At 34.7% G+C, this 25658-nt stretch overlaps 1 protein-coding gene across 6 annotated transcripts in view; it reads right to left on the minus strand.

The window, feature by feature from the left end:
• Positions 1 to 25658, minus strand: part of MLLT3 (MLLT3 super elongation complex subunit) — a 317963-nt gene that overhangs the window by 43308 nt on the left and 248997 nt on the right. For all 6 annotated transcript variants that reach the window (XM_078153056.1, XM_078153052.1, XM_078153054.1 and 3 more), the window contains one exon: positions 10982 to 11038. In XM_078153056.1, coding sequence (XP_078009182.1) covers positions 10982 to 11038 — 57 coding nt within the window. The remainder of the gene's footprint in view (positions 1 to 10981; positions 11039 to 25658) is intronic.

Here is a 25658-nt window from a genome sequence, read left to right on the forward strand (position 1 = left end):
CCACTGAACTTTAAGGGTGGTTGAGATAGGGAATTTCAAACAAAAACAAAAACAAATTTTTTAAATGAGACCAGTTAGGAGGTTATTGCATTAGTCTGGCCAAAAAGCCCTTAACTACCATAGTATTCAGGAAGAGCAAGAAGTGTGTGTGTGTTGAGGGTAGGCAGAAAGATATGAGATAAAAACAAGAGTAATCAATAACTAGGTAGGGGAGAATGTGGGAGGGTTGAAGGTGTGTTAAAGCCCTGTATGATTGGGACAATGAAAGTCAGAGGAATATAAATAAAACAGAGGCAGGTTCAGGAGAAAAAATTCTAAACACTATTTTGTTCTCATTGTGTTAGAAATTATCTCTAAGAAGATATTCAATAGGTAGCTGAAAATACAGGATACTAGATCACAGGAATGGTCAGGGCTGAATGCGTAGCTCTGGAAGTCATCTCCATAAAAATGTTTACTGAAGCTGTGAGAGTCAATCAGAACGTCACAAGGCAATATGGAGAAGTAGATAAGATGTTGAAGTTTTTACACAGTTGGATTCAAATCCCTCCACTCAGATTTGCCAACTGTGTATGTGTTTGAGTGGGGAGTAAGAAAAGGACAGAGATGGAGAGGGAAAAAAAAGACACAGTCTGTGCTTGGCCTTTCAATACCTTATGGGACATAAAATTATGATCCTGCAGTCATCAAAATGTAATATGAATGAACTAGTCCCAGCATTAGGCCATGACCCTACTGCAGTCTCAAATTACTACGCTAGAATCAGCCTTAACAATGTGAGAAAGCCACGCCCCACATATGTTAAATCAATTTAATTCGACCAGTACCTACTAGGTGCAGTGCACTGCTGTGATAAATAACAGTTTAGGGAATAAAAAGGAAAGAGAATGATTGTCTTAGTTCATATGGGGAAATTAGGTAATGGGAAGATATCTCTACAAGCAAAGTTCTTTTAGGAAAATCTCTTAAAACAATGGTTCTCAAAGTGTGGCTTGGAGAATCCCAGGGGTCCCTGAGACCCTTTCAGAGGACCTATGGAGTCAAAATTGTTTTCAAAATACTAAGATGTTTCATTTTTAATATGGCAAGTATCAATAGATATAATCCACATCAACAAAGTATCTTTGGCAGGGGAGTGTATCCTAAATAAATGTTAAGAATAGAAAGTATAAAAACTTTTAAGAGTGTAAGAGTATAAACCTCTCCTGAACTTCCCACTTGATAATGATCTTTACTCCCCTCCACCTCAGCATAGCACTTGATTTACATCTCCTTTATGAACTTAGCTCTTATTTTGAGTTTATTATCCATGCACACATCATAGAGCCCTACTAGACTTTTTTTCGATAAGGGCTTGGGCTGTGTCTTATTTAACTTTTAAGAGTATGAAGCACTGTGAGACCCCAATGCTTGAGACTTCTGTCTTAAAATACAGCAAAAGAGGTAGGAAATCACTTTGAAGAATATCCCATGTGGAAAGCAGCAGGGCAAAGTAGAAAGCACACGAAACTCAGAGTCAGGGGAGATGTGGATTGGAGTATTGGTTATAATACTTATTATCTATGTGACTACAGAGAAAGCTTACTGAGCCTTAGTTTTTCCATTTATAAAATTGGAATGGTAATAACACGTCATAGCTGCCTTATAAGATTGTTTTGATATTCAGTTAAGATAAATATGCATAATGGACTTCACAAATAATAAGGCATTTTAAATAACAAATATTGTTATCATTATTGTCCCAACTCCAACCTTTCACTTCTTCCATACTTTGAGAGCTCTTTGGGTAGAACTTCCTTTGCCCAGTGGAAGAGATATGACAACTGAAGGTGACATAGCTTTAACAATATAAGCTTATTTTAGTATTTCAGAGGGATGAAGGAAGAGTACAATGTTACAAAGCTGGAAAAGTGAGTTACGGGAAAATGAGCCTGCAAAAGAGCTAGGCATGGTATTATGCTATAAGAAATGATAGGCAGGATGGTTTCAGAAAAACCTGGAAGACTTTAATGAACTGATGCAAAGTGAACAGAACCAGAACATTGTACATGATAACAGCAATATTGTAATGATGATCAACTATGAAAGATTTAGTGACTCTGATCAAGACAATGAACTCCAAAGAACCCTAGATACAAAATGCTACCGCTGACAGAGAGAGTGTGCATGTGGGGGAGGGGGGGAGACTGATGAACTGTTAAGTACAAATTGAAGCTTTTTTTTTTACTCTCATTACCTTTCTTGGGATTTTGGGGCATTTTCTTTAGCAATACACCTAATATGGAAATATGTTTTATATGACTTCACATGTATAATTGATATCATACTACTTGCCTTCTCAAGGGATGAAGGAAGGGCAAGACAGATGGAAAGAATTTAAAACAAAAAATTTTTAAATGAATGTTAAAATTTTTACATGGAATTGGGAAATATTTAATGAAATAAATTATATATCTCTGTGTATGGAGAGAGAAGGAGAGGGGAGGAGAGAGGGAGAGGGGGAGGGGGAGGGGGAGAGGGAAGGGGAGAGGAAGGGAGAGGTAGAGAGGAAGAGGGGAAAGGGAGTGGGAGAGGGAGGGAGAGGAGGAGGAGGAGGGGGGGAGAGAGAGAGAGAAGAGAGAGAGAGAGAGAGAGAGAGAGAGAGAGAGAGAGAGAGAGAGAGAGAGAGAGAGAGAATGAGAATGAATGAGAACTAGGCATGAGATCCAGATAATGCAGATCATACTGAGAACATTTGATCTCTGATTTGGACTTAGAAGGAATGTTAGATATCATTAAGTCCAACTCCTTCACTTTACAGGTGACAAAAGTGAAGTCCAGAGAGAAGACAGGTATGTTTCAATATGTACTCAAAGTTCATCAGTTCTCTCCTTCTCTCTCTGGAGGTGGGTGGCATTTTTTATCATGAGTCCTTTGGAATTTTCTTGGATCACTGTCTTGATCAGATAAGTGGTAGAGTCAGAATTAGAATCTATACTCTGACTGCAAATCCAGCATTCTTTCCAATAAAGAGGGAAAAAAACAAATATATGTGAAATGGAATAGATCTATTGTTTTTTCAGGAGTGATCTATCACTATCATTCTTTTAAAATATAATAGCTTGTGGTTTCTCCTATTGGTTTTAATTCTTCTTTACAACATGCCTAATATGAAAATATGTTTAATAGGAATGTATGTGTAGAGCCTATATCAGATTGTACACCATTTTGGGGACAGAGGGGGGGAAAATTTAAAACTAAAAAGCTTTTGGAAGTGATTATTGAAAACTAAAAATAAAACACAATGTAAATAGCAGCTTTTTTTTTTAAAGTCGCACGAAGCATTTTCCTGGCAAAGACTATGTAAGTAAGTAGTGTAAATAGCACTACCTTCATTTTATTTATAAAGAAGGTAAGGATCAGAAGGATGAAGTGTCTTGCCTGCATCCATACAGAGTAAATAAATAGCAGAATTAGGACTCAAACCCAGGCCCTCTGACTCCAAATCCAGTACTCTTCCCACTATGGCACCTTTCTTTTATTCCCTCTAATTCAAATCCTCATTACAGCATACAAAATCAATGGGTAAATGTATCACAAAGTGTGACCAGCTCTTATAGTTAATTAACAACACCCCCCACCCTTGCATAAAGTGTTTACTGATACTTAAAAGTAGAAAAAAACTGATCCAAGTATTTTTTTAATTAATTAATATATTTCCTGTTAAAAAACTTAATTAGGCTCCTTTATTTAACATAAATTTCATTCATGTATTAAAGGCTCACGACTCCCAGACTCTAATCTTTAACTGAATCACACACACACACACACACACACACACACACACACACACACACACACACACACACACAAATAAATCCTTAATCATTCATAGGATATAAAAGGGGGAGAAAAAGGATAAATATTATAGATAGTCACACAATAGAATTTCTGAACTTCAAAAGTACAGAGAGTGCAGCTGGGGAGTAATATATTTTCGGTACTCCTGGTAACTTAAATTTGGTTTGGCAGGGAACGTTTAGGAATAGATAAGGCTCTGTAAGTAAAACTCTGCAGTTTTAGCCAAAGAAAACAGTCTGTAGATTTAATGACTGTACTTGATTTATTAGAACCATATGCAATGCCTTTTGATCTTCTAGATCCACTAAGGCAACAGATTGATATTTATCAGGAATACACTACATGTAAAGAAGTCTTAATTTGACCACAGTGTTGCTAATAATATAATTATGCCAACACCTGCATCCTACTGACAATAACCGTGTTATACTAAATTTGACCAATACATACAGACTTAGCATTTGTAAAAGACCTTTTGGGAAACATTCATTATATATATATATATATATATATATATATATATATATGTGTGTGTGTGTGTGTGTGTGTGTGTGTGTGTGTATAACGATGGAAATATGCTTGGTGCTAAATATTGTTATCAAAGCAATTGCCTACTTGTAGTGGAAGAAGTGTAAAATTGGTATATCAGAAACACGAAGGAAATAAATTTAACCTCTTGAACCTGCTAGTATATTTCCCAGCTTCAATTTCCTCATGAATAAAATAGACTTCAATACACTATAGTAGCTGTGTCACTGTGTCTACATGTCTGTGTGTAATTTAAAGTTGTCAATAGCCTGGCTCATACCCACAATTCAAGCCTTATTTCAGTATATGTCCCTTTCACGTACTATGCACTCAAACTCAACTGGACTACTAGCCAATTCCCAGATTCAACACTCCAACTTTTGCTTCCAGGCATTCATATGTGCCTTCCCAATGCTTGAAAAGCACTCCTTCATTTGCATTTATCAGAATCCACTTCTTGCTTTGAGGTTCAGCGTAAGTACGGTCTTTCTGATCTGAGAAAATAACTTTATAAAGAACATCAGGCAATTTTTCATCTACACTAATAAGAAATCCATGAGTAAGTGTGGATTTCTATGGTCCAATTAAAATGACAGTCATGGTTTCCTGAATAATATGTAATTCAGAATTATGCTGAATTGAGCTTAATATAATGAATTCCGGGGAAACTGAAGTTCACTTACTGGTTTTCCAGGTAACCATTCCTCTCAGACCATGACCTACTTCTGGGCTCAACACACTAGGGAAGCTAGTTCCTGATTCCATTTAGGATACTGTTCCCATTGACGGAAGTCTTTATTATTTCTACTCATGCATATGCAATAAAATTGACTATTTTGAAAGTACACTGATAATCTTATTTGTATTAATGTGTTACACACAGCAAAGTGGAACAGTAGATAGAGTGCTGGACCTGGAATTAAGAAGGTAAGTTCAAATCTGGCTTCAGATATTTACTAGCTGTGCGAACTTGGGTAAATCACTTAACCTGTTTGCCTCATTTTCCTGAACTGTAAAATGCTGATAATAACAACAATTACAAGGCTGTTGTGAGGATCAAATGAGGTAATATTTATAAAGCAATTAGCAGAGTGCTTGGAAGACAATAGGCACCATGAAAATACTCAGTCCACTTTTTCTTCCCTCTTCCTCATTCTTCTCCATCATATTCACCCTTTGGCTTTTTGTAAGAAGTCTTGTCCTTCCATTTATTTTTATGGTAGTCCCCCAAAATAACCAAATACACACATCTTATTAAATTCCAGAGGTGGAAGGTCCATGCATGTGCTAAACAGAATATATTTTCATAATTTTTCAATGTATTATTAGTTCTGATCAATATTTCCTCTTTTTTGTCTTTTAAAAAATATTCATTATATGAAATGTCTCTATGAGAGAGAAAGGTGGTAGCATAATGGGGAAAATTCTGGTAATATAAAAAAACCAAAAGGCATCAATTAAAATTTTTATTTACTACCTTGGCATCTTAAGATTCTGAAGGTTGCCATTAAAGACCTAACTGTGAAATGCTAACTAGGCAAATTAAGACTTAATATCAATTAGATTCTGCCATATGAGTGGATAACATCCAAAATTTACTTGCATAACACTCTAACACACAAAACACTTTACATACATTATCTCAACTAGGTTTCAAATGAGATGATACATATAAAGAAACAACCACATGAGGTAGGTATTACAGATATTGTTACCTCCATTTGATCAATTTAAACTAATGAATATAGAAATAAAATACCTAGTACCATAGCCTAACAGGTCTTATCTCAATTCTTTCCTCTATCTTCCAGACATACTAATCATTCTTACTGTTCATGTTTGGTGAATCCTTCTGCCATCCAGTGGTTAGAGGATAAGCTTTTGTTACTGTCCCATCTGTACTCAGAGATCATCAATTTTACATCTTTAGGAAAACACTTTTCAGAATTACAAGTAATGAAGAGAATTTGTTTACAATACAAATGACAGATATGGCTGTTGAAGAAAGATATGTGAAAGAAGAAATCAAAGCTATCTATAGTCATATGAAAAAATGCTTGAAATTATTTAATTACAGAAATGCAAATTAAAATAATTCACACCTATCAGATTGGCTCAAGTGACAGAAAGGGGAAATGACAAATGCTGGCACAGGTGTGGAAAAATTGGGACACTACAGTTGATGGTGTTGTAAACTTTACCAACCATTCTGGAGAACAATTTGGAACTATGTCCAAAGGGCTATGAAACTGTACATATCTTTTGAATACCACTACTATGCTTGTATTCTAAACTACTAGGTTTGTATTCCAAAGAGATGAAAGAAAAAGGACCTATATATAAAAAAAAAATTAAAATATTTATGTGGTAGCAAAGAATTGGACATTTGAGGGTATGCCCACCAACTGGGGAATGGCTGAACAGCGGATAGAGCGCAGTGGATAGAGTTCCGGCCTTGGAGTCAGGAGGACCTGAGTTCAAATCCGGTCTCAGATATGTGACACTTACTAGCTGTCTGACCCTGGGCAAGTCTTATTGCCTCACCGCCTCACACCGCCCCCCAAAAAAGAAAAGAAATGATGAACAGCATGGTTTCAGAAGAACCTGGGAAGATTTATATGAATTGATGCAAAATGAAGTGAGCAGAACTAAGAGATCATTATATACAACAACAGCAATACTGTGACAATAATCAACTGTGAATGGCTTAACTACTCTGATTAATACAATGTTCCAAGACAATTCCAAAAGACTATGATGAAAAATACTATACACCTTCAGAAGGAGAACTGATGAACTGAGTACAGATTGAAACATAAGTTTTTCACTTTTTTTCATTCTTCTTGCCTGGGGGTAAGGGGAAGAGATGGTTAAAATGGAAACATATTTTGCATGATTTCCTATGTATAATTAATATCATATTGCATGCCTTCTCAATGGCATGCAATCTCAATTCTCTTCCTACCCGATAAGAAGTCTGACTTTTTTCTTTTTCTTTCGTGGGGTGCTTACAGTACCTTATTGTAAAATTTGAGTTGATATGATACAATACTATGCATATATTTTATGCATTTCTGAGTTTCTAAACTTTTTCTGTGTCATTTGGGGCTTCCACAAAACTACCCAAAAATTCCCCCTTAATTTCTTATGCCAACCCATGATATATCAAAACTGTGATGGAAAAAGTCACAATGTGGAAGGGATAACTATACTTTATGGTCCAAACAAAAGAGACTACTTTTCGTTCCCTGAAAGCCTCCTCCCAGCTCTTAAGTTCTTACTCATCTTTGAAAACTCAGTTCAAATGCTTTCTCCTTCAAGTTCCCTCTATTTCCTCAAATCTTTATGACTTTTCTGCTCCTGAGCTTCACAAAGAAATTACTTTGTGCCTCTCCTACACACCAAGTATATATTTTTTTGGAATATTGTAATTAGACTAAAAGCTCTATGAAGTCAGGGATCTAGTGATATCTAACCTTTCTATTTCCCTCCAATAACTTGGATAGTGTATGACATACAACACTCACTTAATAATTATTTATTACACTATTATTAAGCATACTTCTCACCAGTAAAACAAACAATTTCTTACTAGATCAGTCACTAATTCCTCTGACCCAGGAAAGTCTTGAATTAAATGACAGAAGCAGAAAAGCAAATAATAATCTTCGGGTCACTGGAAATTGCTACAGGTAGAACATCCAACCTCAGTTTTAACCCTATATGGGAATGTCAGTTATCTATTGCCTCAAAAATCCAAGAACACAGGTTTATTATTACTATTATTATTATTAAAGAAATAAAAAAAATTTCTGATTAGCTGAAACAACCAATGTCATAAAATCTATATACCAAACTCAATTCATGTAGGAAACCACACTGACCTTTACTCAGAGTATATTTACTCTTCTCTAACATAATTCTAATTATCTTACTGGCTTGGTTAACCAGACCAAAATCAATTAAGAAGCACATTTGCTGATGGCAGTGAAAAAGGGGAAGGTGACAATAGGGTGGTACAAGAGAAAACAGTCCTAGGTTTGGAATCAGAGAACTTACGCTCAAGTCTCACCTCTACTAGTTACTATCTGCATGACTTGAGAGAAGTCAGTGAATCTCTCTGATGTCAGTTTCTTCATATGCAAATGAGAGATTTAGACAAGAAGCTCTGAAGGTCCCTTATAGCATTAAACATAAGAAATGTGAGAAAAAATGTAAACCTAAAAGAAAGGAAGAAGACCCAAACATAAATGAAAGAACTAGGAAAAACATTGTGTTTTGGGGTATTATAAGGCATCTTGCTTAGAAGTCTTTGGGAATATTGAAATTATCAAGTGGCATTAAGTTACCCTTGAGGTGACTGGAATAAGGGGTGCCAAATCGGGGGTAGCGAGGTGGCGCAGTGGATACAGCATCAGCCCTGGAGCCAGGAGGATCTGAGTTCAAATGTGACCTCAGACACATAACACTCATTAGCTGTGTGACCCTAGGCAAGGGTCCCCAATTGCCTCACCAAAAAAAAAATAATAATAATAATAATAATGATAATGTGCCAAATTGCTAGATCTCTGATGCAGTCAGCCAACCTCTTGAACCCTACTATTCACTCAATTCCACCAAGCAAAATTAGTCTCAAGAAAGAGGACTCCAAACACAAGTCATAACACTGAATCGAGAAAGCAACTTTCTATTATCAATAGGGGAGGACTTTTGACTCAGAATTAAATTGTCCCTTAAAAAGGGATACTTCAGGGAACAGCTAGGTGGCATAGTGGATAGAGCATCAGCCCTGGATTCAGGAGGACCTGAGTTCAAATCTGGCCTCAGACACATAACACTTACTAGCTGTGTGACCCTAGGCAAGTCACTTAACTCCACTGCCTAGCCACAAAAAAAAAGGATGCTTCCAATGACCTTTATATCTAGTTGAATCTGTAACACAGACGGCATAGTGTTGTCTACAAGCCTTAAGAGAAAAAAGTCTAAACAAGGGCTCAATCCTGGCAAGAAGTATATGACCTGAGCAAAAAGAGTAAAGTAGGAGGAGCCAGGGCTAAAAAACAGGATTTCTGAGGGGCTTTGCTTTTTTCTGTTACTCTTTCTCTTTCTTCCTAGTTGAGATTGTTCTTCTCCCTCCAGGTGGGCAAAGAGAACTTCTTGGCTATCTGACTCTTCTTGGGAGGCTATGTGGGTACTTCTAGGCCTAGGATAGGTATTAATCAATCATCCATTTACATTCTTTTTGCAGGAATGTTTGTGTGTCATATATTTAGGATGACTGAATTTTTTAAAATTAAATTTTCTTTTTAATTATAAATGTGACAAAATATCAAACATGTAAATTTCCATAGGGGGAAAAACAAACCTAGAGGCTTACGTGCAAAATTCTATCTATGTGTATATGAAATTCTTGTATGTGAATTTCTATGACATTCAACTTTTTTTAAAAGTATACATTAAATTGAACATGTTATTAGCAACACTTCCTTATCTCTGTAATCTCTTTTGAACTTTTCTGTAGCCTGTATTTTTTCTTAAATATTTCATTGACATTGCTTTCTTTCTTCTTTTTTTCACTAACACTACCCCACCCACTAGCCTCACAATTCTCCATCCAAAAGATGAAAACCCTCCTTTGTAACAAATACTTACAGTAAAGAAAAACAAATAAATATACTGGTCAAGTCTGAAAATACAGTTCATTCTACATCCACAGATCCACCATCACTCTGTCAAAAAGTAGTATGTATACTTTGGAAGTTTTGAGGCACGACCACTTGTTGCACTGATCATAGCTCTTAAATCTTTTTAAAATGTTTCCCCACATTTCCCTTACTTAAGTCTTATGCAATGCTTATAATCTGAAAGTCACTGAACAATCTTTTTTTCTGTCATAATACCTTTGAAGGCATCTTGAATGATTTTTATGCATAGATGGGAGATATCTCATTGGGAGAGAGCCTTTAAGGTAGCATTTTGCTCTGCCAAATTAACTGCTCTTTTATAACCAACAAACAGTAAGCACGGTAGGTGCTTGTATTTTCTACATCCTTCAGTCAATTGTAAAATAATCATGACATGGTTGATTATTAATTGTTTAAGAAAGCTGCAGTTCCCTACTAATACACTTGGATTGAGTATCCCCTTGATATGGCAGGCATGGATGGATTTCAATCTGTGTCAGTGGAAGGAACATCCAAACTGATGAGCTTTCAGATCCATTTTCCTATGTAAATATTTGAGTTGCACTAAAATAGTTAAAATGATGAAAGTTTTGGAATTCACAAGAGTATCTGGAAAACTCTCTTATACATTATACCTTTTCAAGATTGTGAAGCTTCTTATTGACAGATCTTTAACCTCTCTGGTCCTCACCTCTAAAACTGGGGTGGGGTGGGGGGAAGCCAGGTGATGGGGTTACACTAGATGATCCAGTGATATAGAATTAATTATATATAGATACATTAAATCTATTGTCCTATTATTAGATCTACATCTACAGATATTCCAGAATGGAATAAAGCTATCTAGGCTCTTCAATTTCTTTGAAAGGAGAATGTCTCCAATGAACAGGATGCAATGAAATATAACATTGGGAAGAAAAATAACCTACCTCTCTCATCTTCCAGTCAGGATTCTCCAAATCTTCTGAAAGATCTGCAGGATGTCCCTGTTAACATTAAAAACACACAATCAAAAAAGTTGGGGACAGTGAATGCAGCTGCAGTATCAAAAGATATTAATTTGTAAGTGATAACAGGTGGTATAAATATACTGCACACATACTGAAAACTTATGCAATGTTATTTTTCTATTTTGTCCAGATAGCCAATATGAAATAATTGTTATGCTTTGGAAAAGTAAAAGACAATTAACCTATCTATACTTTTGGGAACTGTGTATTAGCCCACCAGATTCTCATAAAAGAGATGAGAATTGAATGACTTTAATGGTGAGCTTGGAGGCAACATTTCCAAAGTACTTCACATAAAATGTATAGCTTTTAGCCAAAGAAAATGGTGGCAGATTTGATATTGCTCCATTAAAAAGGACATTAAGGAAAATCTATCAAGATATTTGGAGGCAGAAGGTAATGAGTTTAAATAATGTATAAAGAAAATTATGCCAATAAAAAAACCTCCACATTTTGTTTGGTTGTTCAATTCAAACTTCAAAGCATACTACACAAAGCAAGAGATATAATATAGGCTGAAAGTTACATTATTGTAAAATTAAAGTAGAATTTCTTTACATATAATGGTCAAGTAATCTAAATCACTGCTTTATCCTATTACACTTAATTCCATTCCTTGTGTACAAATATAGCCTCCTTGTTAAGAGTAATACACACACACACACACACACACACACACAACACACACATGCATAAAAAAACTTAGAAAAATCACTACCTTTTTCTTCCTTTTTACAAATGTGCCAAGTATTTTGACAAATTGGCTGCCACCATGCTACCAGGAAAACAAAAAAGGAATCCCTCAAAATACGTACATGCAAGAGAACGGATGTATCCTTTGTGACAACAAGAAGTCTAAATTAACTAGCAGCGGTGAAACCACTTAAAAATTGTATATAAGTTGGATTGATCAAGAAATCTTTAAGATAAATGTACTGTTCAAGGTACTTAAGGCATCAAATTCACAAGAGATTTTTTAAATAAAAATTTAAGTTCACACATCTGTATCTAAATAATGCAAATCATGTCCCATTTTTATTAAATTAAAACCAAAAGCATTGATTAACTACAGTTTAGTTCACAACTGTTCATTAATAGCTAATTTCACCTAGTTACTTAATGTATTATTGAACAATGACAATTGACAATAATATTTATTACTCTGGAAGTATTTCCTGGAAGGAATTAAAACAAATTTTCACTTCTGGGAAAAGAAACCTCTGAGTTCACATCCATCAAAGTTCACCTCCTTCCAATTTCCTCGCTGAATTTCTGCTCAGTAGAATAACTAACAAAATGGGTAGGATTAGAATTCATGGCTTTCAATCTTCATTCTAAAGATTGGCTTTTCAAAAGGAGTACCTACTTTCTACTAATGATAATTAGTTGAAAGTTGAAGGTTAAAGACAACAGAATTTCTATCAATAGAAGCAGGTCTTCTCATTGTCTACAGTTAGAAAATATCTTAGCTGAACCTGGATAATCTGAAAGAAAGCTTGATGAAGACTATGTCTACTAGCCTCACTCTAAGGCACAGGTTCTTAAGCTAGAGTTAACTTTATACAAACATGCAAAAACAGATACAAAATAATTTTCAGAGAGGGCATTTTTAAAATATTTTGAAGACTGAATTTCAATGTAATTGGTCTCTTTTGTAATCCTATGTATTTTATAGATCTAAAAATGTTATTGAGAAAAGGGGTCTAGGGACAGCAAGGTAGTGCAGTAGACAGAACTCCAGCCTTGGAGTCAGGAGGACCTGAGTTCAAATCTGTCTTAGACAACTGACACTTACTAGCTGTGTGACCCTGGGCAAGTCACTCAACCCCAAATGCCTCATCAAAAAAGCAAATAAAATAAAATAAAATAAAACAATAAGAGAAAAGGGGTCTATAGATTTCACCAGACTGCCAGGAGGACCATAATCCATCCCATCCCCTGCCAAAAAAAATTTAAGAATTCCTACTCTAAGGCCACCCTCATAAGCAAGCCTATTATCTTAGATTCAGGAGAGACCTGGTTTTGAATCCAGCTTCTAACACTAACTAGTTATTCCCATCTTATCAATCCTCTGCCAGATACTGGGGCAGGTAGGTGGATAGAACCCTAGGCTTAGAATTAGGAAAACTCATCTTCCTGAGTTCAAATCCTGCCTTCAGACACTTATTAGCTGTGTAACCCTGGACAAGTCCCTTAACCCTATTTGCCTCAGTTTCCTACTCTGTGAAATGAGTTGGAGAAGGAAATGGAAAATCACTCCAATATCTTTGCCAAGAAAACCTCAAATGGAGTCACAAAGAGTTGGACACAACTGAAATGACTAAACAACAAGAAGAAGCCAGATATCATTCTTTTTGTGCTCCTTCCCTTTTCTTCTTCTTTCACAGGCAAATCATAACCTTCCCAAGCCTAAATTTAGCTGCGGTGATAATATCAATAGTACTTACTTACTTCACAGTATTATTGGAATGATTAAATGAAAATGTTTAAAGGACTTTACAAATCTTTGAGCTCAAAATAAAAACCAGCTCTTTCTCTTACTAGTATTTTTTACCCTTGAATAAGTTCATCAATGCATCAAATTCTGTGTTACAGGTATTAATATTCTACAGGTAGGCAGGAAAGAGCAATGAATAATTTAATGGAAAAACATGAAATTTTTAAAAAGTGATCCTATTTTCAATTCAGCTGTAATTAGAGAAATGGTGTAAGGATGCTATTAGTCAAAGAATCACAGGAAGAAAGATGAATGACTTTGAGAAGACATCCAGCCTACTACAGCCTTCAGGCATGACCACACTTAATTCATTCCAGGCAGATAAAAAATTATTATTTTTAAAGATCTCTAGGGAAATAGCTTCTATAAAGTCTCAAAATAATATGCTTCAGTGTTTAAATACCCACAATGCTGGGAAATAATCCCATCTAATGGAACTTATCCCACTTCCTCCCTTGCTGAAGCTTAAGGATATTTTTCCTCTCAATGGAAAGTTCCACTGTATCCTTTTCATTAGGTACAATTGCTTCAACAAAATTCAAAGGCAGCATCAAGCATTGTAAAGAGCATGGGATGTAATCAAAAGATGTGGGTTTTAGTTCAAGTTTTGACATTTACTAGCTGTGTGAAAGTGTGAAAGCATGCCCTTCAGTTTCCTCATCCATGAAATGAGAGTCCTTGATAGAATTGCTATTAAGAAGAGACTTTTATAAAACACTGTATATAAATATGACCTATTATTAACCTCCTTGACCAAGCCACCACATGTTACTAAAGATCATGCATATGTACAAAGTGATATATAAAAGATGATGTCAATTACATGTATGCCCTGAAAAATGGGCACATCAGTTATACAGTAGACAGTAGATGGAACAAGTGAGGTGGTTTAGGGAAGCCTCGACACTGAAAAAGAGGAAGGATATATAAATCCCTAATGAAGGATTTGGCAAGGGGCAAAGGGGAGGAAAAATAACTACAGAGGATAGTAAGTGTTGGGAGGGAAGGTTGGTTTGCAATCTTTAGTGACGGAGGAAATGCTCATACCAATGAGCATACCAAGCATAGCTTAACAAGTATCAAACTGGAATTAAGCTCGATTTCTTATTTTAAAAAAATATATTAACAAAAAAGAAATAGATCCTTGAATAAGACTGATATAAAGAAAAGTGTCCTAACAATGAGGATAATTTAAATGTGTACATGGCTGCCTTCTTCAACATGGCCAACCGCTTGTCATCAGATATGCTTTGAGGTAGTTTCTGCTGGATTAGATAGTCTCTGAGAGCCATTCTCAAGTGGAAATTCTGTGTTTCTATTATTTCTATATCATTATCTTCTGAAAAGAATTCCATGGAGAAAGCGTAAAGATTGCTAAGAGGGAAAAAAAGGCCAATAACATTTTAAATTTTGTTTTCAAAAGCATGGTGTCTTAAATGTCGCTGACACTTAATAAATGTAGAATTTTAAAATGAATATTCTTGAGTGAAGAAGACCATGAGGTTCTTTATCAAAGACAGTGGAGATGTGCCCTCTGGGCTTCAGAGTAGAGAGAACAAGTATAGGAGTGTTGGAAATATGATTAATAATAATTAGTAATTAATTATCAATAATAATATCAATTAATAATCATTAGCAAGAATGCAAGTTACTGAAAATTCTGTTATTAGTGAACATTAGGATTTGTTGACTATCACTAACATTTATTTAGTATTATTTCCCCATCTACATCCTTTTCTTCTATGAATACATCTATATAGCTATATACATAGAAACAGACATATTTCTATAAATAGACACATACATATAAAACGTGGATGCATTACCTTCAACATAGAGTTTATGCCTACAGGATCAAATATAAATCCCTCTGGCTTTTAAAGCTCTTCCTATGCTTCATCTTTTACCTTATTCCTCTCCTTGTTCTCTGAAAACCAGTTAACAATGGTTTCTTTGCTATTTCTTCTGCAAGACATACCATCTTCTCAAATTCTGAGAATATTTGGGGGCTGTCCCCCCATGCCTGGAATGCTCTCCCTCCTTATTTTTGCCTTTCAGTTTCTCTGGCTTCCTTCTGGTCTTAGCTGAAGTCCTACCTTCTGCAAGAAGTCTTTCCCAGGTCCCCTTAATTGCTGCCATCCTCTATGACTACCCCCAATTTATCCTATCTACACCTTGTTTGTACATAGTTGTTTCCCTATTGTCTCATCTATAGACTATGAGTTCCTATTTCCTACGACTTTGCTTGGTTTTTCAGTAATTGAAAATTTGGTATCCTTTTATTGAGCTTTTAATTTACACTGTTGTAATCATCGTGCAATTTTTCTTTTGGATCAGCTTATTTCATTTTGTATCAGTTCATACAAATGTCTCCATGTTTCTGTGAAATCCTCATGTATGTGATTACTTACTCTACAATAATATTTCAGGATATATGATATAACTTACTTATGATAGGGGGGATTTTGGCCATTCTCAAATCAGTGCCTTTCAGGTGTATTCCTATTTACTTACTACAATAAGAAGAGCCAATAGGCTCTGTTTTGATTGCCATGGAATATATACATTCATTGGATCACTAAAGGGTATGAATAATTTAGTCACTTATGTTGAATGATTTGAAATGGATATCCAGAACACATTTGGACCAATTCACATTTCCAACAAAAACATTAGTGTTATTGTGGATGGAGTGACAACTCTACAGTTTCCCCATCAAAGCAACTAAAAAAATCATGGTATACAAATTTAATAGAATATAGCTACAGAGTAAGAAATAACAAAAATAATGAATTCAGAAAAGCAAGAAAGATATATGAACTGGGACAGAGTAAAAGAAGCAGTACCAGAAAAAATATATATACACAATGACTATAAGAATGTAAATGAAATGTTATATAATTTTGATGACAAAGCTTAGCACCAGCAAAGACTTGGGGAAATGTATACTCACTCCCTGCATTGCAGAGTTGTGGCACTACTGATGTGGAATTGTACATATTCCATTAAATGTGACCAAAATATTGGTTAGTTTGGCTAAGCTGCTTCTCATTTCTTTTTAATTTTTTGTGGCAAGGAATGACTCTCTGATTAAGGGGCTGAAGGAAAGATAACTGAAAAATGAAAGTGTTGAAACAAAAAAGGAACTCGATAAAAATGCTTTAAAGAATAACATATCAGTGTGACCACTTCTCATATCTCTGTGCAATACAGCATTTTTTCATTCTTTGAACATTTGCAAGGTATGAGATGAACAGCAAAGCCATTTTAAATTTCCTTTCTATGAGTGATTTGAAGTATGTTTTCAAATGGTATTTTATAGTCATAGCAATGATTCTTCTTTTGCAAACTGTTTCAATTCTTACTTTTAAAAAGATTCCTTTTCCTTTAGGAACATCTTTCTCCTATGCACTTGAGTCAATCCTTTCCAGATCTGGGACAAAGCATAATTACTTGTGTTAACAATAAAACTGAAAATTAAAAATGTGCTTAACAATTAAGGAATTGCTCAATAAATTATGGTATATAAATGTAATGGAATAATACTGCACTGTAAGGAATGATAAATATGAAGAATACACAGAAACTTGAGACTTGTATCAATTAAAGAAAGTAAATCTTAAAAAACCAAAATATAAAAAGACTACACAAAATGTAAATAAAATCAAAAGACAGTGGTAGTAAAACTTTAATCAAATAAAATACTCAATGTTATCATAATGTAAAATTTAAAGGACTTCTTTTCTGCTAACAATGAATAAACCAACTATTTTGAAGGAAAGGTATTTTGTAGGACACACAGACTAGCATCAAAAGAGATAAGCATTTTCCTTAAAAAAAAAAATTAACTAATGTAAATTAGTTGCCTGCCATGAGGTGCTTAGTAAATACTTGTTGAATTTAATTGAACTAAATCTTTATTTTCCTTTGTTTTAACGTAATGAAAAAGCCCATGTTTTTTGGTTGAGTGTGCTTGAAAAAGAATGAAGGCAGACATATTTATAAGTGACTGTGTTGTATCTCACTTTAAAAAAATTTCCTATGCTTTATTAAAATATTTGAAGAACATTAGGTTTAAATTGTCCCATATAATAATAAACTGCATTCTCTTCAAAAGTACCACTTAGTAGAAATAGATAACTTTAATTTTAGAGGAGAAACAGTTCTGGTAACAAAAAGAAAATCTGATATCCCTTATTTATGATGTGCTAGGAATTAACAGTGATCAATTTTAAAGCATCAAGTCATTTTTCTCTGACTACCTGACACTTTTTTTTCTTTTTAGCAAGCATGAAAGTATATTAAATTGTGATTATTGATTAATAAGATTTATGGTTCTTGCAGAACATAACTACAAATGATTTATAATTATTTGAATTATCTATTTCTCACAACAATGCTACATATTAATCTGTTATTGCCCCCCTACTTTCTGAAAGAGGAAATTGACACAAAGTTTCAGCATTGTCACAAGGTCCAGATTCTAGTGTAAGCAACTGTAACAATGATGGTGAAGATGATAACATTTCTACAATAACAATAATATGTAGATAGTGCTTTAAAGGTACTTTGTAAATATTATATCATTTTATTGTCATAACAACCCTGGGAAGTAAGTGTTTACTTCTATCCCCATTTTTAAGAAAAGTAAACTGAGCCAGGGAGACTTGCCCAGGGTTATAGAGTTAGTAAAAGTCTAAAACCAGATTGGAACTCAGTGATTCTCAGTGCTCTATCCACTATATTATCTGATTTCCCCAATAGTAAAAGAAGCAGAGATGAGAAAAGATATGAGGCTCCCCTATTTATCAGAGCTCCAAGTATTTTTCCAACTATATCCTAAAGTTGTGTGGTTTATCCTCTCATTCAGCACAAAGAAGCAAGAAGTCCACGGTACAGAAGGAGAAGGTAGGCAGTTTAATGGAGTCACACTGCACATACTGCATGCAACATGAATGTTGGGACAGTCACCAGACACATGAAAGCTTGTAGACACAACAGTGGCTTATTGGTGGAGAACTGTTATTATTAGTAATATTAACTCATGAGGTTTACCATCCATTTTATACTATTATTATGCTACTAATATAGGATGGATTGGAGTCAAAGAGACTGGGCTTAAAATTCCACAGTAGACACTTACAGCTAGCAGTCTAATCAATGGTAAATAATCACTTTAAGTCTGAGAGCCTCAGTTTCCTAATCTATGAAATGGAGATAATGAGACCTGAAGTGTCTACTTACCTCACAGAATTGCTGGGCTCAATTGAGATCATGTATATAAAAATGCTTACAAATTTAAAACCACTACTAATTTAATGACTATTCAATAACTAATTCAATAATGGTAACTGATATTTACATAACAATTTAAAATTTGCAAAATGCTTTGTGCTTATTATCTTATGAGTCTCACAACAAATAATCACAAGAGATAGTTACTACAATTATAATTATTCCTCCCCTGTACTAGGCACTGTGGATGTAAAGACCGAAGTAAAACATTTCCTGGCCTCAAGAGGCTTATGTTCTACTGAAGGAAAATAATATAAACATAGAGAACTAAATGTAAAATATATAAAAATAAATACAGAATTGTCTTATTTTAAAGGGAGGAGTCACCAACAACAGGAAGGATCAGGAAAAGCTTTATGTTAGAGTTGTCACTGGAGCTGAGTCTTAAGTATGCTTGGGATTCTAAGAGGGAAAGGGGAAGGGGAGCACTTCAGGATAGCTTATACAAAGAAAAAAAAATCTAAGATACAAGTCCTGATCAGTTCTGAAGAATAAAATTAGCTCTTTTTTCTGAGATTAAATAAGAGACAAGCAGATGAGAGACAGCACTGGACTAAGATCAAAAGTCCTGATTCTGCTACTTAATACTATGGTTACATCTCTTAACCTTTCTGCGACTTATGTTTCTTTGTCCATAAAATAGAATTATTAAAATAACTATAAGAATGTCATGGAGGAAAAACTAGGATTTTAATGTTGAATTTGGTATCACTGGTGAAATCATTTAATCTTTCTAGGCCTCAGTTTCCTCATCTTTAAAACAAAGGGACTGAATTAGGTAACTGTTGTGATCTCTTTCAGGTCAAAAGCTACAATCCTATGACCTATAAAAACTGCAAAAAAAGCTATATAACTAAAAAAGGTTAATCTTGGACAAAAGGTAAACAGCTATACTCATATATCAAAAACTCATACTACGAAGTGGCCTACAGAAAACTATCTTAATAAAGATCGTGCCTAGTTTTAGATTATTCTCCTAGTTTGAGATGACAAGAAAACAAAGAATGAAAAGACAGGGAAATATTTTAGAGAAATAAATCAATGAGAAAATGACAAGTTACCTCAAAGGTCAGGTCCATCTAGATTTGTGCAGAAGAGGAGAAGAGGGCATACAAAATTAATTGTGTCCTGACAAAACAATTTTTTCATTCATTCATTTAACGAACTTTTACTGGGTACCTGCTGTTTACATGGCACAGGGCTAAATACAATGATATATTCAATATCACACACATGATCACACATATGAGAAGAGCAGGTAAAAAGAACTAAGGAAATCTAATAAAGGCAAAAATTTCCAGAATTATTTGTTACCATCCACTAAATTCCTTGTTAATATTGTTTTAGAGCCTATCAGTACCACGGCCAGCGATTGTAATATTCACAGGGTGACTGTTTCAGTATTGAAAATAAAGGATAACAATAGAACCTCTCAGCTAAGCTGCTTTGCTGATGACAGGCGACAGGCAGGGATGGAGTTACCAGAGAGGAGCAAGGAAAGCCTGCCACTGTTGCCTACGCATTGGTCAATAAGGTTGGCCAACCTTCACTTATGTCCTTAGGTGGTCTGGATTGTTCACAGAGCCCAGGTAAGTAAAACTGTTGCATTGTATGGATTTCCTAAGAAAAAAATTTCCACATGTGAATCCATCTTAATATCTACTGCTTCAGTTGTGTTTGGTGCTCATGTAGCAAGAGATCTGTAAAAGAAGAGTGTAATGAGAAGATCTTTCAGACACTGCTTCAGCTGTATTTCAGATAGATTGGTTTGGATTTTCTTGATGGTGGTAGTTTGTTTGTTTGTTTGTTTCCTGAGATCCAACCCCACCAACCTACATTCATGCATATATGTGCTCTACGTGGGAATGCCCTACTAGGGCATTTTTGGAAAGCAAAGACATAGCCTTAAGACATAAATCCACTAAAGATAGCAAATGGCTAATAGAAATGAGTTACTGTCTTTCCTAGGATACTTTACATAAAGAGAAGATGGTTAAGCAATACATTCTACTGAAAAAAAAAAGTATCTTCTTTGTCTTCACCCTCTGCCTGAAGTTTTCGTACATGAGATTTCAAATGGATAACAACTTTAAAGCTCTATGTGAACTTCTTTTTCATTATTATTATGTTAAACAGGAAACGTTATCTCCACAAGGATCTTGCCTTGGCTTCATGTCCTGGCAGAATACAGGAATTTTTAGCTAATGAGGGCCTAGAGGTTTTACAAGACCACAGGAGTTTTCAAAATATTCTTACATATTCATAATAGTTAAATTAACAGATCTGATGCCAGATGTAAAGTGGCATTTTATGGGTAACTTTAAAAGGTACTAATGGGGTAACTTTTAAAGCAGCTTTAAAATATGTAGCTTTGAACTTAATACAAAATCATGTAGGCTTTTGATCTTTTGTTATATGTACACTATTCTGTAGTGAAGTGATCAGAAAAACTTGGCTTTCCCTATATTTCCCCCACCCTTACATCCTAGCAGATGTTGGGCATCGCCCACCTCACTTCCACCAAAAGAAATTTAGGCTGAATATTTCAACAATCCTTAAAAACAACAATAATTAAAAGCTTTCCCTTTGACTTGCTGACAAAGTTCATGGCATTTGAAATGGCAGCAAAATAAATCTTTCTTATATAGATATTACATGTCCATAGATGGATTTAAATACTTTTGTAGAGCCTATAATTCCATTGATTTCAGACTGCTGAAGACTGAACAGCATTAACATGGCAAATAAGAATAATCAATTACTATTTATTGAGAATTATCCAGGCGGTGAGGGTAGGGGATGCTTTTAGCCTGTACAAAGCAGCATTATATTCTCAGAGAAGACATGGCTGTCCTTTACCTTAAGGGGTGGGCAATTCTAATAAAATATCAAGAAAAAGATATGTATGCACATACACGGGCAAAGGATATCTGCGGATATAGATAGACTTAAGATGGTCATGCACACACACTTGTATATAGTATGTGATTTTATATACATATGCATATGTGTCTATGCATGTGTATATTATGTATGTATACATACATATTTGTTATTCAGTCATTTTTCAGTTGTGTCTCTTTGTGACCCATCTGTATGGATATGTATATTCATGAACGAATAATTGTACCACATGCATACATGTTATCAAACAATACAGTAAAAGTACTTTCATAAATCACTTCTCTATTTAGCGAATTCAATTATGTTGTGCATCAAATTATGCTGAGTTTTCAGAATGTGTGCCATGGGTCACCATCACATCAAAAATCTATTCCATGTGTCAGAGGATCATCTATTTATAGCTGGGACAGACCACAGAGGCTATCTAGTCCAACACTGTCATTTTTATCTGAGGAAACAGAGTTCTAGTTAGGTATATGACTTATCCAAGGATATACACAGAGGAAATATGAGCATAGATCCAGAATCAGTGTTCTTTTTCCTGTACCCTATTGTGATGTTTGGCTCAATAACAGCCCTATAAAGTGGGACTTTAACAAAGTATCCCAAGGCTCAAAGAATATCTATACCCAAATAAATTGAAGAAAAGTGTGATTTTTGTTGGACATGGAATGTTAAGCAAACTGTATGCAGCTTCCTCGGGAGCAAAATGAAAAGGGTAGGATGTGAATGAAATCTCGATAGACAAGATGGATGAATTTGGAAAAAGAAGTATAACGATGCTTTCTCCCGAACGTCTTGTCAGTCTACACAAGGACAATGCATTGCAACTAGTGAAATAGTTGGTCATGGGGGAAACTCAGATAAGCAGTCCACCCTAATTCAAATTTAGGTTTATAATCAACAGTAAACTATGTGGCACATTCAGGCTATTGTTAACAAGTAGGGAAAATGGAGTGACAACAAAGGGCTCACCACATTAGGCGCTCATTTAGAGGTATCCTCATTATGGTAGGAAGGAAGGAACTTACTTGTACAAAGCCTAGCAATATGATACTAACAAAAAAAGTGAGTTTCAGGGGGGAAAAAAGTTCATTCACCAATATTTAATTAGATTATAATTGTGCTAATATTCCATTTTGGACCAAATAGCCTTTTCTTTAGCTGATAGCTACACTATTCATAAGATGATGTTAACACCAAAACAAAATCATATTGGGCATCCCTAATAAGGGATAAAATATTCTTGTTCCTGTTCACTATTTTTAACTGTGTTTGCTCAAGTATAACTGCTGCTTATTTTTAAAAACAGCTTTTTTAAAAGCACTAATTCTGCCGTAAACAGGTAAACAAAAAGTCAAATAAAGTATAACATGGAAAAAAGATTGAATACCAGCCTTAAAATAGCTGACACTCACATAGTATTTTAAGATTTGCAAAGTACTCCATAGATACTATCTGACTTGGAGGATCACAAAAAAATCTGTGAAGTTATCATACTTACCCCACTTTACACATGAAGAAAATGAGACAAGAAAGGATGAGCAATTTACTTATTGTCACATAGCTATTTTATGCTGAAGGAAGAAAGTGAACCAGAATCACTTTCTCCAATTTTGGCATTTTTTTGCAACACAAAATATTAAGCATTACAATTTGCTGATTGTTGAGAGACACTAATAGTATTATTCCATATTTTATTTCTCTCAGACTATATTATTCATATGTTTATATAAACACGTTTCATATATATATACATGTACTGTGCGTTTACACATAGAGACATGATACATGAGTATGCCCATGCATAAACATAAACACAAATGTATGTTTCTAATATCTATGACACTTGATGTAGCAGAAATTATAGGCAAATCAACATACCTATCTTATATCCCCTATATCTGGAATGACTTGTACATAGTATATGATTAACAAATAATTGTTTAATTTGAATTTATAGAAACAGCAAAAAGGAGTTGTAATAATAATTTGACAGTAAAATTAAACCTATTTATGAACTGTGTTTTTACTGGTACAGGGAATTCCCAGATGAGGAAAATCCCTCTACCAAAGCAGATAAGCTCCATCTCTGCAACTTACAGTCTTAGAAAATTATCTAAGAACAGAGTTGCTTAATACATTGGCCCCATATGATTCCAACCTTACTGAGTGAGGCCCAAACCAGATCAAAATATAATTGGAAAAAGTTTAACAAAATTAAAAACATATGTTACAACATAGATAATTAATTATTAACAATTATTATTAATAATTAAGTCATTGTGTGGCCTTTAGGGATTCTTATGTATAGGTTAGTGAAACCTCTTTTTTTTTTGTTTTGTTTTGGTTTTTTGAGTTTGACACCACTGGATCTAGAACACTGAGATGCTAAGTAAGTGCTTGCCTTACACAGCCAGTATATGTCCAAAGTGGGAATAGAACTAGCCTTCCTAACTTTGAGGCTACTTCTCTATCTATATTAGACAATCAACATTTACTAAGCACCTATAATGTGCCAGGCACTGTGCTAGGTGGTATGTTATGCATTCTTTCATGTGTTATGATCTCATTTGAAAAATTTAACTATTCCTCTAGGGGCCTTCTAGTCTTCATGGTATCCAAGCAGACATATTTTACCATTTCATCCAATCCACTTAATAGCTCATATAAAAGTTATTGGCAAATCAATTTATTTCATGATTGCAAGGGCAGCAAAAACAAGAGGGCCATGTAAATTCATATTATTCTACTTTACCAGCCGACATAAGCAAGCAGGGAAGCCGGCATTTTTTTCACTTCTAACATACTGTTACTGAAATTTCTCTGAAGATGATTTATCCTTTAAGAAGACAGAAGCAAATATTTGAAATTTAAAATGGACTATGCCATTCTCTGACTGTCTCAATAAAAGATTAATCTGCCCTTGCAGACCTCACAATCTAATAGGCAAGGTGCTGCATGATTATATTCATATTTATAAAACTGCTCAGGGAAGAGGGCTTATTCGTCCAATATATTACTCCCTATTTTTTGGTATTAAATGGATAAAAGATTAAAATATTTGACCAAGTATATTAGTCAATGTTTTATTTTCCAAACCAACTCCTAAAACTCTCATGTAAAATGTAGGTATTCCCTCTCCTGCTTTGATGTAGGAATTGAATTCAATAAGGACATTTTTCTAACCTGGGTTTTTTTCACCAGGAGTTCATTAACTTAAAAAAATTGACAACTGTATTTTAATGTTTCCTTGTGATTCTATGTATTTCATTTTATTCATTTAAAAGCATTATTCTGAGAAGAGGTACACAGGTTTCACCAGGTGGTCAGGGGGTTCAACTTACACACTGAGAGAAAGAGAAAGAAAGCTTTGCCCTAACAATTTTAGTTTTTTCCTTCCGGAGTTCTTAGGGGTATCAGAGAAAGGACTCCAGTTTTGGTAAGGGTTGAACTAGATAACTTCCAAGGCCATGACAATTCAAGGTTCTATGATCCTTTTCCCTTTTGTTTTTCTGGCTTCATGCCAGAATTCATAAAAATTTATTCTGTGGTATTTGGGAACATTTTCAAGAACTTTTATTCCATTATAACTTGGCTATCTAATTTTTTCCAACACAAAATCAGTGATGTCAAGGCAAATAACTGAAAGTTTTATTTATCTGGTTCCCACCTGTCTGGGCGTGTGTGTGTGTGTGTGTGTGTGTGTGTGTGTGTGTGTGTGTGTGTAAACTTTTATGAGAAAATTCCTCCAATTTTTGGAAGATAAGCACACTAATGCATTGTTGGTGGAGCTGTGAATAGGTGAATGACCAATCTAGAAAGCAATTTGTAATTATGCAAATAAAGGGACTACAAACATCCATTCCCTTTGCCTGGGAGAGTCCACAGTTAGAAGTA

The sequence above is a fragment of the Phascolarctos cinereus genome, unplaced genomic scaffold (assembly GCF_003287225.1).
Source record: "Phascolarctos cinereus isolate Bilbo 61053 unplaced genomic scaffold, phaCin_HiC Scaffold_4;HRSCAF=312, whole genome shotgun sequence".
NCBI lineage: Eukaryota > Metazoa > Chordata > Mammalia > Diprotodontia > Phascolarctidae > Phascolarctos > Phascolarctos cinereus.